The 23,478-nt window shown below is 40.0% G+C and overlaps 1 protein-coding gene across 2 annotated transcripts; it reads right to left on the bottom strand.

Moving 5' to 3' along the window:
- Nucleotides 1-6,010: 6,010 nt before the first annotated feature.
- kcnj12a (potassium inwardly rectifying channel subfamily J member 12a) lies at nt 6,011-21,718 on the bottom strand. 2 transcript variants are annotated; one of them, XM_074620335.1, is made up of 2 exons: nt 21,109-21,718; nt 6,011-12,606 (listed from the first exon to the last, which is right to left on the bottom strand). In XM_074620335.1, the coding sequence occupies exon 2, from the start codon at nt 12,452-12,454 to the stop codon at nt 11,153-11,155; it is 1,302 nt and encodes a 433-aa protein (XP_074476436.1). In that variant the 5' UTR covers nt 12,455-12,606; nt 21,109-21,718; the 3' UTR covers nt 6,011-11,152. The 2 variants fall into 2 exon arrangements, with proteins under 2 accessions (XP_074476436.1, XP_074476435.1); XM_074620334.1 differs by having other exon boundaries at nt 6,011-12,671.
- Nucleotides 21,719-23,478: the final 1,760 nt, after the last annotated feature.

The following is a 23,478-nucleotide window of genomic DNA, read 5'->3' on the forward strand; positions in this document are numbered from 1 at the left end:
ATTGCTTCATGAATCAGGATAGACTAGAGGCACCTGCTGTATAACCAAGAGAAGATAAGGCACATAATGTGTCGCCACGTTTAATGTCTGCACATGACCGCTTTCTCGGGTTAGAGCTCCCAAATGGCAGCCACGTCAAAGGGAGGACGTTGTCACATGTTACGCGTTGGACATACATAATCTGTCAAAGTATGAAACCAATTCTTCAAGAACTATACAACACGTGTTCACCCACACAGGTGTTTTTTTTATTTCAAGACTGTGAGTGTGCTCAGACGTTCTTGATTGACATCGCAGAGATCTAATTAGCCAAGTGAAAACACCTGTGTGGGTGTGCTGGGGCCTTTAACAGTTTGAATCTAGTATTTTTCTAGCTGGGTACTTAGATAGTACTTTGGCAATTATCTCAGAAGTGAGCTTCTCTCAAAATTGAGTCGTCATCTGATGTGTTGTTAGCACTGTCAATCGCTTTTCCTACTGTGACATGTCGAAATGTCTTCTCTAAAAAAAGCCATATGTACGTGACTAAGTGATAGAATGATGTCCCCCTCTGCGTTTTTAAAAATCCTGTGCATGATTTGATTTGATTTGATTTGATTATTACTGTGTCTTGCATAAATAATATGCCTAGCCCAAATAGGCTTACAAGACACCATTATTTAGAAAATAAAGAACAGACAAAGGCAGAAACCAGAGTGGCAGTATAAATTACAAATAATACTAAACAAATAAACCATCCTGACGTTTTTTCAAAGCTTGAGAAACAAAAGTAACCAACCAATAAGCATTCAAATTAAATAGCCTTTTCTATTTTGTCATCATCCGAGCACCAAAACATTTCTGAATTTTGAACAGACAGTTTAAAATAGAAGTTCTTAACTCATCATAGTATGAAAAATACAAAAGAAAATGTGATTAATTTTCAACTTCTCCCAACTCACATACTTCGCACAACCCGTTGTCTTCCTGGATGTTTTTTAAATCTATCGACTTCAAGGGCCAGAGGAAAGATTCCTGTTCTTAACTGTGCAACTAAAGACCTTTGACTCCTTGATAAGTTTGCTATAACATAAGATTCAGTACCACACAATTGTGCTTGATTTGAATACATGTTCGTAATTTTGGTTTTAACAATAAATCTTTCGACCATTTTTCATCAAAACTAGTAACTTTCTTCTGATTGTGTGCTATAAATATATTGCAATTCAGCTTCCTCAAAAATAGCATGAAGTTCTGTACATTTGCTGTGTACTTTTGATGTGTACTTGGGCACTGCCGACAGCTAATGGACAACACCAGTGGGCTCTTGGCTTATCGTCGCACAAGACGACAAGCGTGGGCAGTAGGACGGGGCTGTTGTGTCTCTTCCATTTGGGCAACAGACTACAAAACATGTCTCAGGCATTGGATAGATTCCCATCACACTTGAGACACTTGTGATGTGTTTAGAACAACACATTGTCTGTATCTCTTTATAGAATAACTTCATTTATACCTCAGTATGTACCGATCATTGATCTCCTAATATAGTACCATGTATTTTTCCACTTCATATGTTCATTTCGGACTTATTAATGCTATCGTACTTACAATCTTTGCACAAGTCTTGACTTCCTTTTAACATCTGCTCTAGTAATACACATATAAATATAACGATGGTGTTCATTTGATTACTGCACTTACGGTATAAAAGATAGAACAACATTAAATTTGATTTAAATTTAATTAGATAGGTTTGTACTATATTACCCACCATAGGACAAGCTTATATATTCATGTATATGAATTCCTTTGTAGTAGATAATATTGTCAATGCAGAAAAGACGTAGTTATAATAACCTCAGGCGTCCAGTACGTATCTTTGATTGAGTGATACTATCACAGGAACTAACAGGGAGTACTTTTAGCGGTGAAAGTGTTGGCCACAGAGCCACATGCGGCTTGACACTGAAGAGCTTTATATAGCCCCTTCAACACGATTTCCCCTCATTTTACTGTCATCAAGAGTCCAGGCTACAGGGAGCTTGTTCCAGCATTAATTATAACTAGTCTATATGGGCTGGCTCGCTGGCAGACAGCCTGCCTGGCGAGGCTCCTTCCTTGCATCCTTTCACATCCTTTAACTGGCTCCAGAGGAAGGCTTCTGTAGGTGTAACGCTTTTTTGTTTTATATCATGTGAGCAAAATGTGTGTGTGTCCAGGCCCCAGCTGGCTTTGTCAACTGTTCCCTGGGAGTCACAGAAGGGACAATCCCAAGGGATCCTGGGTGTCAACTTGCTGTTGCGTAATTTAGACAAAATATCATGATGACGTAGGGGGAAAAAATCATCTCGACCTTCTATCTATCTATCTATCTCTCCATCTATCTATCTATCTATCTATCTATCTATCTATCTAGGATTAAGCATTGGTGCATTGGTCTAATGAGGTTATGTCTGCTTGGTTCCCCAGCTTCACGCTTTCTTTCTTTTTTTTCTTCTGGCCAGCAGGTTACGTGGCAACAGCCTCCATATGGTAATTAATATGTTTTATTTGCTGGAGCCGTGAGTGTGAAGGGAGAGGCTGGTGCACCCGTGGCACTCATAGCTCTGGGATACAGACAACTGCTAATAAACCATTATTGTAATTGTAGCATTTTCTTTCTGAGGGATAAGTAGAAATAGCCAATATAAAGTATATAAAAAAGGTAATTTGCTTACCTTGTTGGGCAAAATCTAGCAACAAAAACAGCTATACTATATAACAGCTTTGCACCTTAGAGCCCTGACATGGATACATGCCCAAAAGTAGTTAGCACGAGAATGCCATGGGATTCTACCTGCTGAGAATTACTTAAAGGAACTGTTTGTAATTTTTTACACGTATTTTTTATTGCAAATGAGGGAACAGGTTGTAACCTGAAACCTAAAAAATTAGACCTTTCACGACTTTCTGTGTTTCCTCTATCAGCCTGTAGACTGCTTTTTATGTGAAAGACTCGGGTCGTCCCTTTGGATGTGATGTCATGTTTGCTCGCGTGTCCGCAGCTACAGGGAGAGCTAACGATAGCTAACGTTTGGTTAGAAATGGAGTCCGTTAATGCGAATAAACGACCAGCCTGCACCAGACAACCACACAAACTCACAAAAATTACAAAGTTATATCTATTGAAGCCCGTCTTGCAAAACAGGAATGTGACCGACGTCAGAGGAAAACTAGTGTTGTGGGAGTGTGTGTGCACGAGTGAGCAGCGGAGCAGGAGATAGTTAGTTTAGCTTTGATAATATCAAGTGAATGTTCAGTGGAAGTAACAGTTTGTGCAGAAATAAATGCTGTAGCTCCTCAAAACTAAAAGAGGTTTCCCGTGTCTTGTTTCCCTGCTGCTTAGTGACGTGACGGGGCACCAGAGCGAGTACCGTCATCGTCTCCGACCAAAACTACGGTGACTCCCCCGTGCTTTCTGACCACGGTCGGGAGGCTGAAGCAGGAAAAGTTAACACTAGGATCAACATCGGCCAGGCCTTCAATTCATGGAGAGACCTTCGTTTGGTAAGCTAACATTACAGTATACAGTGGTATTGTGGTTTTAGCTGGCTAATGTTGCTAACATTAATCAACATGATGCCCGTCAATCACGTTCAGTCTCGTGTGTGTCGCCTCACTGTTTTGATCGATGCTCGTTCGTGTCTATGTAGTGCGAGCGTGAGCTTGAGCAACTGACTGCCGTTGACTTAACGGCCACAGGTGTCACTGTTAACAAGCAATTTCCGATTGTTATATTGAGTCCCTTCAAAGGGACTGTTTGTAACTCTTTACACGTATAAATCTACTGGGTCGGTTTCCCATGCGCGCTCTCGCATATGATTGCTCGCGTGTGGCTACGCTGTTCAGACCGCTCTTCTGGCTGCACACTACACACTGCAAAAGACTTCGTAGCTCTGAGAATATCTAGTGAATGTACAGTGGACGTTTATGCAGAAATAACTGCTGCAGCTCCTCCAGACCAACAGAGGTTTTCCGTGTCTTGTGAAGGGACAGGGCTCCGCAGCAAGAAACGTTATCGTCTCCGACCGGGTGCCGGTGTCTCCCCTGTTCACTCCGACTGTGGTCGGAGACGGTAACGTTTCTTTTCCTGCTTCAGCCCCGCTGCTTCAGCCCCGGAGGCTGAAGCAGGAAAAGCCAACACTAGGATCAGCAGTGATTCATGGAGAGACCTTTGTCTGGTCAGCTAACATTACTGCCAAGCAGCTGAAATATAGAGTGATATTGTGGTTTTAGCTGACGTGTGTCGCCTCACTGTTTTGAGCGATGCTCGTTCATGTCTATGTAGAAAGAGCACAAGCGCAAGCCCGACGCTGACTTTCGTTGACTTAACGGCCACAGGTGTCGCTGTTAACAAGCATTTCTGAAAGTTACAAACAGTCCCTTTAAGTAACTGAAGTCATAGTCTACCCATCCCCATAGGCTCCCCATCCCATCTGAATGGCAATGTCTTTGGGATTACATAGCAACCATCTCACTTACATGGCATTTAGTCCCGACATGCCCTTAATTGTCCAGGACCTCTTGGCCTCTAATCCTGCTACGACACGTACACCAGTGTGACATCACAGCTATCAAAAGACGGATCACTTTCACAGTAAAGTCATATTCTCTGTTCCACAATCCGTGTGACACTGATGAAAGATCTATAATGCTGCCATGCATTAGGCGCTCATTAACACTGCCCACCACTAATCCCGAAAGCTTCACTTCTACTTTATGTGTGTGTGACACACCAAGCCACACAAAGCCCAACATACACTGCCCAGGCCATGTTACATAATCAAACTTGGCAAATGCTTCGAGCATGGCCTCTGTGATCCCAGTGTCAGTTGGTGCCGAGACCCGACGCCTGAGCTCAGCACAACCAGTGGCCAGCATGTTAATCCCACATCTGTCGCTCAGTGTGGGTGATTTAATCACCCCAACCTGAATTATTTAGAAAGAACTGATGGCCACAGATCTCGTGCAAAGAGTTCAGGATTATTCATCACCGGTCAAAAATGTGCTCCGCAGTGCTGATGACGACATTGTACTTGCAGGCTTGGGTACTTGCATAACTCTTTCAACTCTTTAATCTAAGAGGGCCCCTGTTACAGAAATGCCATACATTTGGTCATAGATCTTTCATGCAGATGTCATGTATATGTTTCACGTCAAAGTGTTACTTTATATTGATTGTTATCGTTATTGCAATGGGTCATCCTTCACAAAAATATCAATGAAATCCTTCCATTTGTGGGTGAGTGTGGTTAACCAAGCAGGCTTTTTCATGCTGAATGACTTATTTCCAAGAAACTTATGAGCACATCTCTGGTAAACAAGACTTAAAGTGGTGCTTTTGTGTTATTCTTTGTGGAGAAACTTTCACAGATCTGTAGATTAAATCAACTAATCGATTAGTCAACAAAATCTTATGATTGTTAGTCAACTAAGAACTTCTTTGGTCAATGACAGCTTTACATCTACATGACATTACATGTACATTATGTACATTTTATTTAAATGCCGAGGTCAAATTATATGTATGTACCTGTATGTATATGACGAATCTAATTAAGTTAAAAAAAAATTGCCTGGATAACCTGCTGCTCTAAGACAATAATTTCCCAATTTAGGATCAAGAAATATCTATCTATCTATCTGTCTATCTATCTATCTATCTATCTATCTATCTATCTATCTATCTATCTATCTATCTATCTATCTATCTATCTATCTATCTATCTATCTATCTATCAAAGTTTATGTAACAAATACCCTTTAATTTTAAACTGTATACCGTATGCTTGCAAAACATTATAAAAACATTATTCTAATCCCATATTATATTATACTTGAAAACCAAATCATTGAACAGTACAGATGGCCGTTGGGGCAATTCTATAGGCCCATATTAGCTTATCACAGATTGGTATCCTTGTATATGTTGGCCTTTGAGTAACAAGAAAATTACAGTACAGAAATGCCAAAGATATGCTTGCGGTAATTTAGAAACAGTGGCGCCATTATGTAGTTTGTTAACCAGAGAGAATTAACAAGTTGATTTTCAAATGCAAAAATTTCCCAGTTAGTACATTTCTTGATCACAATTCTTTAATAACCAAACAACCCTTATCAAAAATCTCTGTTTCAGTCATGTGTTTACGTTGGAAATCGAATATTGGCTGATATATCAGTCAGATTTTTTTTACTTCCAAATATCATTGTCGCTATCAGCCTAAAGAGTATTGGTTCGGCTCTGCTGAACAGTGTAAGACTTTTACTGTAACTTACAAGAAAACCTAAATGTGCAGTTACTATGCAATAGGCTTTTTTCACAGAAGACATTTTCACTTGTCATAGAAGGAAATACACAGGTGTTACTAATAACGTTAACGATAGCTCAGTGCTATTCAAGTGTGATGTGAGAGTGAGCCAGCATGCACGATACCAGGACCCTGAAACTGAATGGAATTCAGTCATCATTAGTTTCATTCTTTACATCTAAGTTTTTCCTGCTGTGACATGTCGAAATGTCTTCAGAGAAAAGGCCCATAGTGAAATTGAAGGCTTAAAAACATTCAGCTATCCTCCGTTCTGATGTAGTAGAGTAATAATGATCTCTCATGTGTTGTTGCCCCATTGATCTGACAATGTCAGCTGCAGGCCTCTTGCCCAGTTCGGCGGGGCCAAAAGGCCCCTGGCCGCTGGTTGTTTGTGTGTCACAGTGATTAATTGATGAGCCTTCTCGAATAATTGGCCCAAGACCAGGAAGTCATCTGACTGCGGTGACTTCATTCTTGATCTCCCATCTTAAACCCCCCCTCATGGTGATGTATTCCCTCAGCCACCACGTCATCCATTCATCACTCAAGCTTGAGGGTGTCTTGCATTTTACATTTCAATACAGCCCGAGGCCGGTGGACCACTTTCAACAAAAAAAAGATAAAAACAACTTTTTTTTTTTCACAGTTAGTTTTTAATTGAATAATTTAAATGACTTTGAATTAAAATCAAAAGCCCAGTAGACATTTTGCTGGACATAGGAAGACTTCTACAGAGGTCAAAGATTTTCCCAATCATCCCTTTAAGAGAAAAATACCTGTTTAATCATGAGCATCTGTGCTGAAATGAAACAAGAGAAATTAAATCATTGAAAAGTGAGACAAGAATCATATTTTTGCCTCTCAAATAGTGATTTCATTGTAGTACTCTGATAAAAACAGATAAATATCGATTGCTGTATTCTATCAAAAAGAACTTTGTATAAAAATAAGCAGGTTTGTTCAGCCTGGCTGCTCCCTATTATACTTTTTATGTCGCTATGCTTTTTACACTATAAATCTTTATATTTAGCTAAAACAAGTGTGTGTGTTTCTTTTTTTAAGGGCTCAGGTGGGCAACATGAAAGCTAAAACAATCTCCGAAAAAAGTATTCAGTAGAAATGCTTCACCTTATGTTCACCACCGAGTAGGTGCAGAGGCTTCACACATCATCAGTGTATAGAACCTTCCCAGAAGGCAATGAGCATAATAAATGTTTAGGGTTGGGTAAAGAACGCTTCACTTATTAGCCAAAAATGCTCTTTATATTTTACTACATCCCACAATTTTCTATAAAAGCAACATATAACCAAGAAAGATCATAGAATCAAGAATACAGAGTTAAATTTCTATTAGGAAAATATTAGTCATTGTGATCAACATAACGACCATTTTATGGTTCTCCTCTGTGTGTTCATGTTGTAGTGTTTCACAATATATATGTTCCCTTCTAAAGACATCTTTTATGTGTGAAAGTGAACTAAAATTGTTCCATAGGGACATGACATCCACGTTTTAGTGAGGTAATAGATAAACTGGACTTGATAAACAGTATTTTGTGACACAACATAAACATGTTGAGGTTTGAATGATAAATTCTCACTAGGCATCTAGAATAAGGGATCATTTTGTAATATGCTATAATCCATGCCGAAGAAAAAAAGTTGTCATGCATTATAATTGTGTCTCTTAAACTACTGTATATAGTGATAGCATGATGATTGAATCTATAACTACAACTTTAAATATTTAGTTGATTTGGTTTGAACTTTTAATCGAACAGGGATTTGCTTTAATTAATGGCATTTTTTTTTTTTTAGGAATGAATTCAATCTGTAAAGAGACCATTTGCAGACTGGAGACTCAAACACCTTTTTTGGAATACGACTATCCAAGATCAGTCTAAACTATTTTTTGGAAGATTACCTTGGGAACAATCACTTCAAGCCCATAGACTGCATATATAGATGGATGACACGCTTCCACTTCCTCCCATTGAAGCCAAAATATCCCGGAAACGGAGGCTGCCATTTGGAGATTTTGATGTAATTTGGAGCCAGAGTCTGTGCAGTATTGATGAGGGAGATGGAGCCGTGGTATCGGAGGTCCCGCCCATCCACCCACCCGAGCCAATCACGAGCCGAGCATGGCTGCAGCTGGTTAGCGTGAACCATCTAGCTGCTACGTTAGCACCATGATAGCTGTTTGGCTAGAAAGACACAACAACTAACCATAATATAACTACATTTATGTTCTAATTGACACATGTTCTATAACGCAGACTTGTAACGGTTATGGAAAGTTAAAGTTACATCTCCTCTATCGTACAAATCCTGAGACTCCGTCTGTGACTACTTCACTCAGAGCAGCTGTCAATCACAGCTCTCACAATCATGATGTCTCACCCCCCTTTTTATAGCATCTAATAACTAATTAAAAGAAAAATACAGAAAAATGAACACTTGAACATACACCAGCGTGATATGAACTACCTTGAACTACTTTGACTTTTTATTTTGGCCCACGTCCCATCCGCTAACATGGAGGAAGCGAGCTTTATGACCTATACTGCAGCCAGCCACCAGGGGGCGATGAGATGTTTTGGCTTCACGTTTAGGGAGCTGTCATGTCGTCCATCTTTATATACAGTTTATGCTTCAAACCTTAAGTCTGAGCTACACTCATTACTTTGGTATCAAGTCTGAGAAATCATATGCATACAAGTACAATAAAAACCAAAGACTGCAAGGTCATTCTCCTCACACCATGCCTTTCACTTATTATCTGTGAATCAAGAGTTATAAATATGCATGTTCAGTGTATTACACGAGAACCATTAAGAATATGCTTGTAAAATTAATTCAGAAAGGTGTGCTTCAGTTTTTATTGCTTCCATTCAGAGACCTTGGTCCAGTGTCTTAACTCATCGTATTGGCATATTGCTAAAATGCATTTAGCTGTCTACAGTATGTGATTTTTGTAAATGCCAGAGGAATCAATATGAGGAGTGAAGAAGGAATATTTTCCTTTATTTCACTGTTGCTCATGTATATCTGTTTGGACAGCAATGACAGTGATAGTAGGTTTTTAGCCAGACTTTAATCTGTTAAAGGATACATTTGTCAGTAAATAAATTAAATATTATTTTATCATTAGTCTATAACCCAGGTAAAGTTTGAAACAGAGATTAACTCTGTTATTAACATTATAAAGAGCAGTTAAATTTACCCACTGTTGATGTAAAATGAATAGAAATGTAGGGCCAGCTAATGTAAGCTGGCTAACACGTTTAGACTAATCTAACCTTATTAGTATAACGCAAAGTGTTGTAGACACATTTGCCCTTATGCCTGTTCGTTTAGCATTTAGAATGGATGCTTGTTGGGTGGTTAGAAATTATTCTCATTCTTCCATTATTTCCTGCGTATATTTTAAAGGTTTTAGCGATATGTGAAATTTTGTCTGTCAATTTAATGTAACTGTTGTCAAATAGATTGGACAAACATTACAGCTACTCTTAGAAATTGAGTTTATGCATTTTTTTTAATTTCATACTAAACATTAGGAATTGATTAAAGCAATGTTTTAACATAATTTCATCTCACACAGAACTCATTAGGATTCCTGTCCCCTGATACTTTTAACAATATGCATAGATTATTTTTTAAATAGGACAACAATATTAAGTGTGATCAATTTATGTTTGTTATGGTCTGAATTTTCATATGGAATGGAAGAAAACTTGTTAAAGACTACCAGCATAAAGATGCTATACTTAGTTTATTAGATTTTCCAAGTTGTGAAAGTAGGTACACTTTAAGGTGCATTTCTTTGTGGGGTTGCTGCCATTCAGTTATTAATTTCATTAATACAAACTTGGATATTGCAACCTGTAATTTGCAAAAAAAGGAAATTTTGTGAAACTACAAAATGTTTTTTGTTTTTTAGATAGCTCTCCACCATTTGTGCTTTAGTTTAGTTTTACCCGACTACTTATCAATATTTGTACATGACCTGATATGGGTAGGCCAGTGCAGCCAAATCATGAAGTTGGTGGCTTGTAAGATGTTTGTTTTTAAGATAAGGTTAAAATATAAGAGATTAGAAATAGAGGGTTTCTCTATACAATTTCATTTCTGTTCCACATATTCCTTTATGTTCCTCATAGTGCAATCAATTTAGCATACTCTGCCTACATTTTTGGGATCACACCAATACTAGAATGAAGGTGTGTATTATGTTGTTCTCAGTGGCTCACGGTCAGATGGTTTATCACGGCTCATTGCATCTGAATGCTGCAGTGCACGCATTTTCAATGTGTCACTGAACGCAGGTCCAGCAAATTGCAGCAATGCGAGGAAAGCTTAAGAGAAGCCTTGTAACACTATTATTTGTGCCCAAGAACAAGTTGAAATAGCAAATTCTATTTTTTTTCAGAGGTGTTTTTGGAAACTGATACTGCACACAAAACATAACTTACCTAAGCAATGTATTTACACCTAAGATTTGATTATACGGTTCTGTCATAATAGTATGCACTATCATTGAACACTCTGAACTCAAAATGACCATGTGAAAAAAGATTCAAGTTTCCATTCAGGAAGAAGGTCTTTCCCTAGCCTTTTCCTTGATTGTAGACATTCCTTACCACAATTTTCTAAGCTGCTTTTTCCCCATTCCTTCCAGTTAAGTCCCTTTTACTGCTGTCTTATTTCTTTTCCAATCTTTCACAGTAGTCAGCTTTTCCTATGGCACTTTGCATTGTTCTGCATTTTTACCCTTGGATAAAGTTATTGAAAGTTGACCCAGGGTCAATGGGTAGAGGTCATATTTCCGACTCTCTACGATATGACCTTTGATCCAGCGCCCTGGTGGCCTGTAAGCGTTCAAACTCGTGTCGGCTGTTCCGGTCTGGACTGAGGCTCGCCAGTGCCCTGCTACCACCACCTACATCCTCCTCCTCCTCCTCGCGGCTTAGGAAGGCCAGCTCATTTTCATAGCAGAAGGAGTTAGAGCTGGGTACTAAGAACTTGTTCTCCACCATTTCCTTGGCACTGCAGCGGGGGGTGGACGGCACCTCGTAGGTTTTGTGAAAGTGAGAGTAATCCACCTTGTACACGTTCTTCTCCTCGAACAAGACTGGCTCGAAACGGTGACCCCAAAGGACCTCAGTGGACAAGTAAGAGCTGCGAGCCTGTGTGGTCATGGCGGTCGCTTCAACCATCCCCTCCAAGATCACGACAATCTCAAAGTCCGCCGTCTCCAAGTCCTGTTTGCTGATCCCAAATAGGGGGCTCTCCTCATCTATCTCATGGAGAATAGTGATGGGTGAAACCAAGAAAATCCTGTCCAGGCCTTTATCAAAGCCTACGTCAATGTCTATCTGGTCTAGTGGAATATATTCCCCCTCATCAGTGATCCGAGGTTTGATGAGCTGCGCCCTAACATGGGCCTCTACAATGTGGCTCTTGCGAAGGTTCCCTACCCTCCACATGAGACACAGCTTTCCATCCCGCATGGCAATGACAGCATTGTGGCTAAACAACAGTGTTTGTGCTCGCTTCTTAGGCCTCGCCATCTTGGCCATGATGGCGCCGATCATAAAGCAGTCAATGATGCAGCCCACTATGGACTGGAAGACCACCATGAAGACAGCAATAGGGCACTCTTCAGTCACACAGCGGTAGCCGTAACCTATGGTAGACTGTGTTTCAATGGAGAATAGAAAGGCAGCCACAAATCCATTGACCTGAAGGACGCATGGAGTGAAGTTGTCATCTCCGGCGGGGTTATCCAGATCTCCATGCAGCAAGGCAATGACCCAAAAGGCTAAGCCGAAGGCCAGCCAGGAGACAACAAACACTAGAGTGAAGACTAACAGCATCCATCGCCAGCGAATATCGACGCACGTGGTGAAGATGTCGGCCATGTAGCGCTGCGACTTATCTTCCATGTTGGCAAACTGCACGTTGCACTGGCCATTCTTTTTGACAAAGCGGTTGCGGCACTTGCGGCGTGTGTGGATCTTGCCATTGCCAAAGCCGTTCATACCATGCATGGTAGTGAGGCGGAGGCCCTCTTCCTCTGATGACACAATGCTGTAGCGGTTGAGCCTTCCCACGCTCATGCTCCTTGCGGCGCCTCCAGCTGCAGGGTCTGTGCAGGAGGACAGGCCCGGAGTGATCGAGGCCCCTCGCAGCGTGATCACTGGCTAAGCTGCATTTTAGTGATAGTCATAGACAGGGAGCTGGGTGGGAGCCTCGTGCTTTAATCCAATCCCTGCAGAGAATGTCAGGAGAGGAGAACAATGTGAGCGTCTTTCTGTGACACGAATCACACCATACCTGTGTAGGAAACAACATGAAAGCTTTTAGTGACTGAATGGCAAAACATTGTAAAACATACATAATACTCAAATAATTTTGCTACTGGCCCAAAAAGAAGGCCACTGATATTAATAGATCATTTCACTGAATGAGGCTGTGGGAGCCCAACTGACCAATTCACCATCATCACTTACAGTTTTTTACGTGTTCTTCTTATTTGAATAACATTTTTTTGTTTGATATTCTAAATAGACCTGTATCAGATTAACATGATTTAGATTTTTGATATATGACTGATTATTATACCATGTATTTAATGTGACATTTGTTTGTCTATTACAAGGTTTCACATTAAAGCTAGGATTGGTAGTGTTCTTAGAATTTTTTTTGTTGTTATATTTGTTGAAATTCTCATCAATCAATAACTCAAATGCTCTGACAAAAAAAGAAAGAAATCCAGTATCTGTGGCCGTCGCAGGACTGTAATAAGCCCGTCCAATCATTTCATTCGGGCCGCATGTAATGATTGGACGGCTTACCTGCCTGTCTACCTACCTGTCTGCCTGCCTGCGTGCACTCAAGCTGCTACATGTAGCTTGACAGCTGTGAGTACTAACAATAGCCATGTTCGTTGTTTACATTCATTATCACGTTCATAATGATAATTTTGGGGGAGTGGCTTTGGAGGGATGCCAGAAGGGACGGGCTGTCAGTAATGCCGACTTGGCGCTTTTTCTCTCTAGATTTAGGGACTTTTGGAGCCAGTGCTGCTAGCTACTTTCATTAGAAAAGAGTTGGTAACACTGGGCTGGGTTTTCGGTTGGATAATTTAAAAAATCTAGCGTACTCTTGGTAGTTTCTCAACATTACCGACCCTAGCTCTAACTAATGCATTAGCAGTCAGTCTACCGGAGACAAGCTTCTGGCCTCAAGGGTGGAAGTAACAAAAAATAATTGAAGAAAAGGGAAGTGATGAAAGTGATTATGAATTATTAATTGTAGCAATTAAAAGGTATTTTAATTGAAAAATAAAGCAATAGATTGTCAATTGATTTGATAAACTTGATAAACTTGATTAACATGCGACCATTAACGACCACTCATTATTCACAACACCCAACTGACATTATCGTTTACAGCACAGCAACAAAAAAAAGACACGCCCACTCAGCGAACCATCAACCACTGTTTCAAATAAAATGTCAATCAAGTTTATCAAATCGATTGTCAATTTATCACTCACACACACATACATTATTAATTCATACGCACTTTCAACACTTCCCTTTTCTTCAATTATTTTTTGTTACTTCCACACTTGAGGACACTTTCCTTAAATGATAAATGCCAATAATTTTGTGTTGTGAATGATGAATGATGAATGTAAGGTGAAAATTATGAAACATGGCTCTGTTTTCATCACATCACGACTGTTTCAGTCAAATGACTATAAATTCATCAAATCACTTGATAATTTATCACTCCATTTTTCATTGCACATCCATTTTTACGACTCCATTTTTCAATTCACATGCCTTTTGATTACCTCCTTTTTTTCTATCAGTTAACTTTTGTTACTTCCACTCCTCACAGATAAGTTTGTCCTCTCGCAGGCTCTGATAACGAATATAATAGGAAACAATAGGGATTATGTTACTTACAGTAGTAGTAAGTAGTATGTTTTACAGTATGTTCAACATTGTTATGCTTTATGAGAAACTTTTTCCTATCCCACTTCCCAGTACAAGGTTTACAGTGTCAGTATCCATAATACCGGTTGCTTCAGTTAAATCACGCTCCTTCTCCTCGCCATCTTGCTCTCTTTAAACATCACGACTCAAAATCCAATTGGCCCCCACTGAAGGGTCCTCATGTCTTTTGATGTCGGCTGTGTAAGTGAAGAGCCGGCCTCACATCAGAATCCACTTCTGTCACATGGCGTTTCCTGTGCTTTTCTCTTTCAAATTATAAAGACGGTTGGCAGCGGCGACAAACTAAGTCATCACCTACCAGATGTTTATCATTCTGTCATGAAAAAAAATTGACCATCGCGCCAGTCACTATACTCGTATAGGTGTTTTATAAAATGAGGAGAGCTGTCATATTTTAGGCCTGCCAGTGAAAGAGAAGTCTATCACATGTTAGTTTTCAGCACGTCTTGGTTGTATTTATAGTTTATCAGCAGCATGCCATGCAGTCATCACACATCCAACAGACAATCTGTGCTCTTCTTCTTCTGCGGTCTAAAGTTGCCATTGTCCTTTCAGTACAATACTTTGTTAGTGGAGTAGACAGGGTTGTGTGTGTGTGTGTGTGTGTGTGTGTGTGTCTGTGTGTATTTAAACACACTCCTAAGGGACTTTTTTGTGTGCCACTCCAGATGCTGCATACAGCGATGGAGAGTGAAGGACTATTTATTTGACCCCATTCTGTACAATTTGCAGCATTATTAATCATGCGGTAAATTTATGGCACCTTCCCATGGTGCTCCATACAAGTAGGTAGTAGATTTCTCCCCTGCGCAATGCCCTGTATTACATATGTATTGTAATTACATACTGGAACTTTAGCTTACATGAATATTACAAGATTACATCATAATGTATGTGTCGAAATGTTAGTTTGGAATGTAATGAATGTGCAATATGTCGGTACGGCTGACAGAAGACTGTCTTTCGGTCAGTCGGCAGATAACCTGGCCACTGCGCTGGATGTTGAGCCGCAGGGTCGAGGTTTTTTTGCCCATGGGGTCCGGACTGAGGCCCCTCTGGGTGCAGACAGCTTTTATCGCCTGGCCACATCCGTTCTGTGTCTGCTGGCCTGATTTGGGCCCTGAAGACTCGACGGTTCACTCATGTGCGTTCCCAAATCCCGGGTGCCCTGCCGTCTGCCACACACTCACACACTAATTCCCTCCTCACTCGCACTCTTTCAGGTGGAAGTTGTCCTGATCTGGAGGCAGATTACCTCATGCACAATCTTAAAACTGTCCCTTGGGGGTTAAACACATATCAGGAAAACATACTGTAGCTAAATGTTCTATTTTTATACTTCCAAAGGCTCTTTTTTTTACCTTTTGACAATATCACACTACATTCCCAAAAGACCACAGCTGTTATTGCTAAAAATAGTAATCTTACCACTCATCTCAAATCTGTAAATCTGGCAACCAAACCAGATTGTCTCATCCTTTCTAATTGTATCTAGTGCTTGATTTTTGACAGTTTAATTAGGTATGTTTGTGCTCATTGGCTCACCCGTGTAGTGGCAGGTGGGCTTGGCTGTATAGTATCTTAACCAAACTGACTGTGTGTTACATAATTGAGATGAATCTTGAGCCCGAACGTCGTCTCAGCATTTCAAGTTATACCTCTTGGTCTCTACACTATACGCATGACCTGAGCAGGTCATGGTGCGCAGTCTCTATATCATACTGTAGTCGTATACAGTGTCTGGTGTCCAGTGAATTGGTCAAATGAAAGTAAAAACCCTCCCTGCGTACTTGGAGTCATTAGAGAAGTGCCTCAAAGTCTCAACCCACGCAGACAGCCTTTGCTGTAGCCACACAGGAAGCTCTTTAAATCAGATTGCCCCTCTGAGACGTTGTGCAAGTAAGGTTTGAGTGTACATGGTGCTTAAAGATTAATCTTTGTCACCAGTTCTTTGACTTGGATTTGACGGTAGTCAAAAAGCCAAAAAGTTTGACATCAGATTAAACAACTGCTAGGGACAGCTGAATAGCTATGAATCTTAATTGCCTTAATTTAAATGAATTAGAAGGTAAATCTGCAATCTGTAGTTTGGCCATATTAATTACAGGTAGATCATACTCACATGTAATTGACAAGCTGGTTCTAGAGATGAAAAATAAGCGTTTTCTGGTAAATATACGGCTGCTTTAAAGGAACAGTGTGTAACATTTCAGGGATCTATTAGCAGCATTGTTCATAACTGTTTTCATTAGTGTGTAATCACCTGAAAATAAGAATCATTGTGTTTTCGTTAGCTTAGAATGAGCCCTTCATATCTACATAGGGAGCGGGTCCTCTTCACAGAGTCCACCATGTTGCTTCGCCATGTTTCTACACTAGCCCAGAACGGACAAACCAAACTCTAGCTCTAGAGAGAGCATTTCACGTTTTTACGTTACATGAAGGCCACCTTAGTTCTCCGACACGCTTGTGAAACTGCGGTAACGTGGGCCTCTGATTGCAAAACCGTGGTACCACCAGCTGCCGTCGGATTTCCGTTGCTCCTAAAGTAGTGTTATTATGGTAAGGATGGCCTCTGAGTGAGGCAAACGGCGTTACCACGGTTTTGCTCTCACCGGCTCACGTTACTGCAGTCTTGGAAAGAGAGGAGTGAGCAGATGGGTACCACTAGATGCCACCTAATCCTACTCACTATACATTTAATGCTGTTTTATCAATGTAAATGAACCTGTAATTGCAAAAAAATTTAAACAAAAGGGTAGCCCCATGCACAAAATTTACAAGACAGGATTTAAACCTGCTGTTACCCACAAATTAAGTTTTTTTTAAACACGGAAACGAACAAAAGACATGAACTCGGTATGAGCTCACTGCTGCTGTTAAAGGTGTGTTAGTTGATGTCTAGTGTTAGTCCTTGTATTGAGAGACATGTCAATCAGTGTGGAATTGATAGCAGTTCCCAATTTTGGCGGTGAGTAGGGGTGTAAGAAAATATCGGAAATATTGAATATTTGAGTTTTGTGATACTGTATCGGATCTCAAAAATGCTATAGATTTTTAATCAATAGTTTACATTCAAAGATTAAATCAGTCAATACTGGGTGCGCCAACAGCTCAGTTGGTAGAGCGGGTTCCTATATAACAAGGCTGAGTCCTAACTGTGGCGGCCTTCGTTCGAATCCGACCTGTGGCCATTTCTGCATGTCGTCCCCTCTCTCTCCCCCTTTCTAGATTATCCACTTGCCTATAAGTAAAGGCTTGAAAATTAAAAAAAAAAGAACAATTTTTAAATCAGTCAATACTTCCACTGTTCTGATTGCATAAAAAAGTAAACTTTTTTATGCAATCATTTTATGCATATGGTGGTGTTGTCTTTATACTATGACAGTTTTCTAAAATTTGATTTAAAAATCGCAATATATTGCATTGATAACAGTATCACAATATATCGCAACATATTGAATCGTAAACGAGTTAACCTTTTTGTTTGTATTGAGATCACAGATTAAGCCTTTAATACCGCACTATCAAGCAAATCTTGTACTACAAGCTACATGAAAGCTCAGAGGGAGGTCATTAGTAGTGTATTTTAATTGTTGTCTTGCATTTGAAAACACTTTGAGTTCAGCACACATGCATGTTTGATTCATAAGGCAGGACGAGGAAAGTGATTTCCACCTCGGCCAATCATTTCATGAATAACCTTTTTGTGACCTTGTCCGCTGTGTGCGTTCTTGAGGAGTCGAAAAGAGAGACTTAGGGGGGCGATAAGCTTGCAGCTGATTAAGATGAATAGAATGAATAATTGGATGTGCAAAATAATGGAAGGGATCGGCAGGGACAATGAGGTGTAGTGGGAGAGGGTACTTCATCTCAAGACAAGCATGCGGGAAACTGAGCTCAACCACTACGACGCCGGGCCCACCTCCCAAGGCCATTGTGAAGGAAGAGGCGAGGCTCAGGTGTCATTGTATTTTCCTATAGCTCACCACGCGGAACTCATCTCGTCTCAAGTAACCTTCAGGTATTTTCCTATAGAAAGTAACACCACTTCACCATGCAGAGATGTTGTCTGATTGACAGGATGTTATACAAACTAGCTCACTGTCTTTTTTTGTTGTTTTCAAATTAGGGCTGTCAATCGATTAAAATATTTAATCGTGATTAATCGCATTAATTACAACAAATTAATTGCCCATTTTTTATCTGTTCAAAATGTACCTTAAAGGGAGATTTGTCAAGTATTTAATACTCTTATCAACATGGGAGTGGGCAAATATGCTTGCTTTATGCAAATGTATGTATATATTTATTATTGGAAATCAATTAACAACACAAAACAAGGACAAATATTGTCCAGAAACCCTCACAGGTACTGCATTTAGCATAAACAATATGCTCAAATCATAACATGGCAAACTGCAGCCCAACAGGCAACAACAGCTGTCAGTGTGTCAGTGTGCTGACTTGACTATGACTTGTCCCAAACTGCATTTGATTATCATAAAGTGGGCATGTCTGTAAAGGGGAGACTCGTGGGTACCCATAGAACCCATTTTCATACACATATCTTGAGGTCAGAGGTCAAGGGGCCCCTTTGAAAATGGCCAAGCCAGTTTTTCGTCATCAGAATTTAGGGCAAGTCGGAGCGTTAATTAACTTCCTTGCCAACAAGCTAGTTTGACATGGTTGGTACCAATGGATTCCTGAGGTTTTTTAGTTTCATATGATAACAGTATCTTCATTCTAGCTTTAAAAGCTCGCTACATCCTCTGGAAAATCTATTGGGTTAATCCATTAAAGAAATTAGTGGCGTTAAAACGATTATGCGTTATTATGGCGTTAACTTTGACAGTCCTAGTTCAAATATTATGCAATATTTGACACATTTCGAAGGCTGTTCATTGCTCAACTGCTAGACAAAGAGACTAGAACCAGACAGTAACCAACCCTGCAGGCTGTTACACTCAGTATATAGGCCATCCCCCTGTGCTGAGATGCCATCTCAGGTGGTTGTTGAGAGAAGTGGTAGAGAGAGGTGTTCATAAAGAACTGAGTCACCTCACACTATATCATATGCAAGTAGAACAAAATGTGTAGTTTTTTTTGCTAGCTGCACCTGTAGCTTTTCCACCGTTCAAACACCTGGTTCCCATTGATTGATCGTTCCCACATGTGAGCTTCTCACTGGGCTTTTTTGATCTTTATTCGTGCAGTTTTTTAATTACTTGTGCCCATGCACAAAGGCTGAATCACCCATATTAAACCTGAACTCTGTAATTTCCAATTTTAAGTGGCACCTGTTGGTTAGAGCTCACAAGCTTTCGATATATTGCTTTTAATACAGTACTGCTAGGTGTTATACACAAAGTCATACAAGAAGATGCATACGCTGTCGTCCAAGTGTTTGATATGATTTTGTGCCTCGTTGGTGGATGTGTTATATTTTATGTTTCCAGCGTGCCCGACTGCATGCTAAATATCCCTTTTGGATATAATAAAAGTGAGTCAAACTGAACTAAGCTGAGATGAAAAGCAGGATGAGGTCATTGAACTGTCAGGCAACGCTGCATAATCGTTCGTTCTCTTCATCCTCTGTCTCTTTTGTAGCCTCACATCAGTGATTTCTTTATACACTGATAGAAAAGTGAAGCAACACATTTATACATTAATACTTGCTCATGTTTGTCCTCCAGTATTATTGTGCTAAATTATGGTTAGTTATCTGATATAACACACAATTAGTGTTTGTTTACATTGATTGAATTTGTGATTCTACTGGTTACACTATCGTCCAGGCCTAAAACTAATGATTATTATAGTCTATTGAATGTTTTTTAAACAAAATCAATTAATTAATTAATCAAAAATAAAATACTAAAAATACTTTAATCATTAATCTATCACAAAATGACGGTTCATTCTCACCAATTAATTTTCTGTGAACTCAATAATTGATTATTTGATCATTTCAGCAGTATTGTTGTCACACAATATAATGCATTTATATCCTCTCACTCTGCTCTCCTCTCTTGTCTTAGCAAACAAGCTCTGATATGGATCGAGACACTGTAGAGATGAATCCAATGTTATTTTAGACTCAAACTTTATTGGCTGTTAACTTCAGGATATCATTTTTTATTGAACTGATTACTTTTAAGGTTCGTCTGTAGTTACATTTCAGTTTTACTTGGTTTGTTTGTTTGTATTAACCCTTTGGGAGCTGGAAGCCTGTCAATACCTGGAAGCCTGATATCGACAGGCATGGCCTTGTTGACCGTTCCAATATCTAAAGAATAAAGGTGATTTAACCTGCATGTTGGGTGGAGAAATCAACATAATTTTGAATATTGTGTTTATCCACATTCTAAACAAAAGCTTCTGCTGTAGTAAAGCTATATACTGTGATCAGTAACACGCTATTTGCTACTAAAGAAATGACTTTGTGGTGTTTACAGTCACATCAGATGAATAGTGATGCAATGTTTTATACATTTTCTCCCAGTTAAGGACAAAAAGATTAACTAAATAAAGTCATCATATTGAAATTTGTTTGTAAATACATTGCAATAGATGACGATGAAATGATTTATGAATTCATAGTACTTGTATTTCAACTGGACGACTGTGGATGTGCTTGAGAGTATAACATTATAACACGACAAAACCAGTGACATCTGACAAAACACTGATGTGACAATCATTGAGAGTTTTTTAGGTGAAGTTATCTGTCCTTCTCTTACCTTTTATTTCTACCTGTCCTCCCCACAGGCTGTAGACGTAAAAAGGTGGTGTCTTCTCTCCCAGTGTCCCTGTTAACCAAACTGAGGCATTCTTTGCATCTGCCACCGCAGCTGCTCCTTCTTTGTGCGTTCACTCTAAAACTGGAGAAAACCACTCCATCATCTTCAGCACAAGGCACAGACCCCCTTTGAATTTCTTCATCCTTGCTTGAACTCTTGTGCTCTCTGGGTTTTTCAGGTGCGAGCACGAATGAGACGCAGTTCGGACCAGGCTGAATCACACCAGAAAACCTTTGTTGGGCCCAGCCACTATTTGCTCAGATGTGCAAAACAGGTAACGAGGATTATCCCAGTGAAAATTTAGGTTTTTGTATCTCCATCTTCTGAGGTAATTTCTTCAGCTGGTCTTCTGCTCATCCTTCATCTTTACTAACATGAAGTCTGTCCCTCACATTTGCCATAAAACTGGACAATACTCCCTCACCGCTTATTAACTGAACAGCTCTCTCTATCAATCTTTTGCAATCTGATCTAGTTGGACTGCTGTTCTCTTTCTCTCTCTCTCTCTCTCTCTCTCTCTCTTTCTCACTCTCACACTCTCTCCCTCTGACTATTTCTTCGCTCTCTCTCACCCTCCCTCTCTCCTCTCTGTCTCTCCCTCCCTCCCTCCAGTGGTGTCACAGAAGCTGCCATTTGCAGCCTCCTCCCCTCCTCTCTCTCGCTCTCTGCCTCCCTCCCACATCATGGCACTACCAGTTGACAGCAACTTGATGCACAGACGTATCATTCAGAAAACACAAGCAGACAATCCACCATTGTACTGGATCAGATGTTAATCAGAAGTAAATGGAAGCAGCATTATGAGGATGAAAGGCTTTCACAATGACTTCCCACACAAAATGAACAGCCCAGACTTTGCTGTCTTTTTTTAGTCCCATCTGCTCCGCTTTTACTCTGAGAGAAGTCACGTTATCCCACACATTTACCTCCAAAGAAAAGAGCTGATTAATTATTTGTTAACAATAAAGCAAATTCACCGGGACTTAGCAGCATCAGGTGAGAATATTGATAGTTGCACAATCTTCGTGTACCTTTTTGACTTGTAATAGTTGGCTGAGATGCACCAATCCGATTTTTTCAGTCCCGATAGCGAGGTATCCGCCGATACTGAGTACCGATCTGATACCAGTGTTTAATTAATAAGCTGTATGCCTCACTGTGTGGAAGAGACTGGGATCATTCTTTTGTGTATTAGACAACATCGGGCTTGACTTAAATATTGATTTCCTAACTATGTAAAAAAAAAGTGTAACAAATAAATATATAGTTAACGTAAATTTACTGAATTGTTATTTATTATTAAAATAATAAATCGTACACCAACAACATGGCAAAAAAAATCATAAAAATTAACGGGAATTACAATTCAGGTGTAAACTCATTTAATGCAGCAACAAATTGGTCAAAACTTAAAATTCCAGTATATAATGTGTATCGTATATAAACATAGAATTCAATTTAATAGATCGGCCCCGTTGTCACCGATATCCGATCCAGCTATGATAGTCAGTATCGGCCCGATATCCGATCCGGTATCGGTATCGGTGCATCCCTAATAGTCGGCTGCCGTAATGAAAGATCTTATGTGTGCTGTTGGGTGCTGTGTCTTAGTGCAGAGTGATGCCTTTCACACTTGTCACCAAAGACTTATCAATAACATTTGACCCGAGGATGTATGTGTGTGCTTCGTGTACATGTGTTGTTTGACAATATGGCAGTCTCGCCACACCAGGACTCCCGTGTCAGACGAATTGAAACTGAAGTATGCCAATCACTCTATTAGTAAGCTCTGTTATTTCATCATATTCGGTAACACTGTTCTACATATAAAGTCTTCTAGGAAAACACTGCTAACTCCCATGGAAGAGTTGTTTTTCAGTGTTAACACAGAACTATTGTCTTGATGTTGTCACTGTGCCTGTATCCCTGAAAAATGATCATTGTTTTTTTGCCTCCGGTTGTTGTTGAGGAGCAAACTGTAGCTTTTTTCCTGCATCGCCACCACCGTTGAGTACATTACCGTTACCCTTGACAGCTTCAAAGTGTGATATTATCCTCCGAGCTGAGTGCCTGCTTCCCTTTTCTCACGTCTTTTCAGAGAGCCAGTCATCAGTCAAATGCTAAAAGAGATGACAATTAGTAGGGGGGGAGGAGGTGAAAGAGTGAGAAGTTTCTAAATACAGCCATACTGGCTCAGCCCCAGCTTTATCACTAATGATTCATCAGTGCAGGAACCCTCTCTCTTTTTTTTCCCTTCCTCTTTCTCTCTCTGTGCTCTCGTTCTTTCTCTCGCGCAGCCTCTGATTTCAG

The sequence above is a fragment of the Sebastes fasciatus genome, chromosome 20 (genome assembly GCF_043250625.1).
Source record: "Sebastes fasciatus isolate fSebFas1 chromosome 20, fSebFas1.pri, whole genome shotgun sequence".
In the NCBI taxonomy this organism is placed as follows: domain Eukaryota; kingdom Metazoa; phylum Chordata; class Actinopteri; order Perciformes; family Sebastidae; genus Sebastes; species Sebastes fasciatus.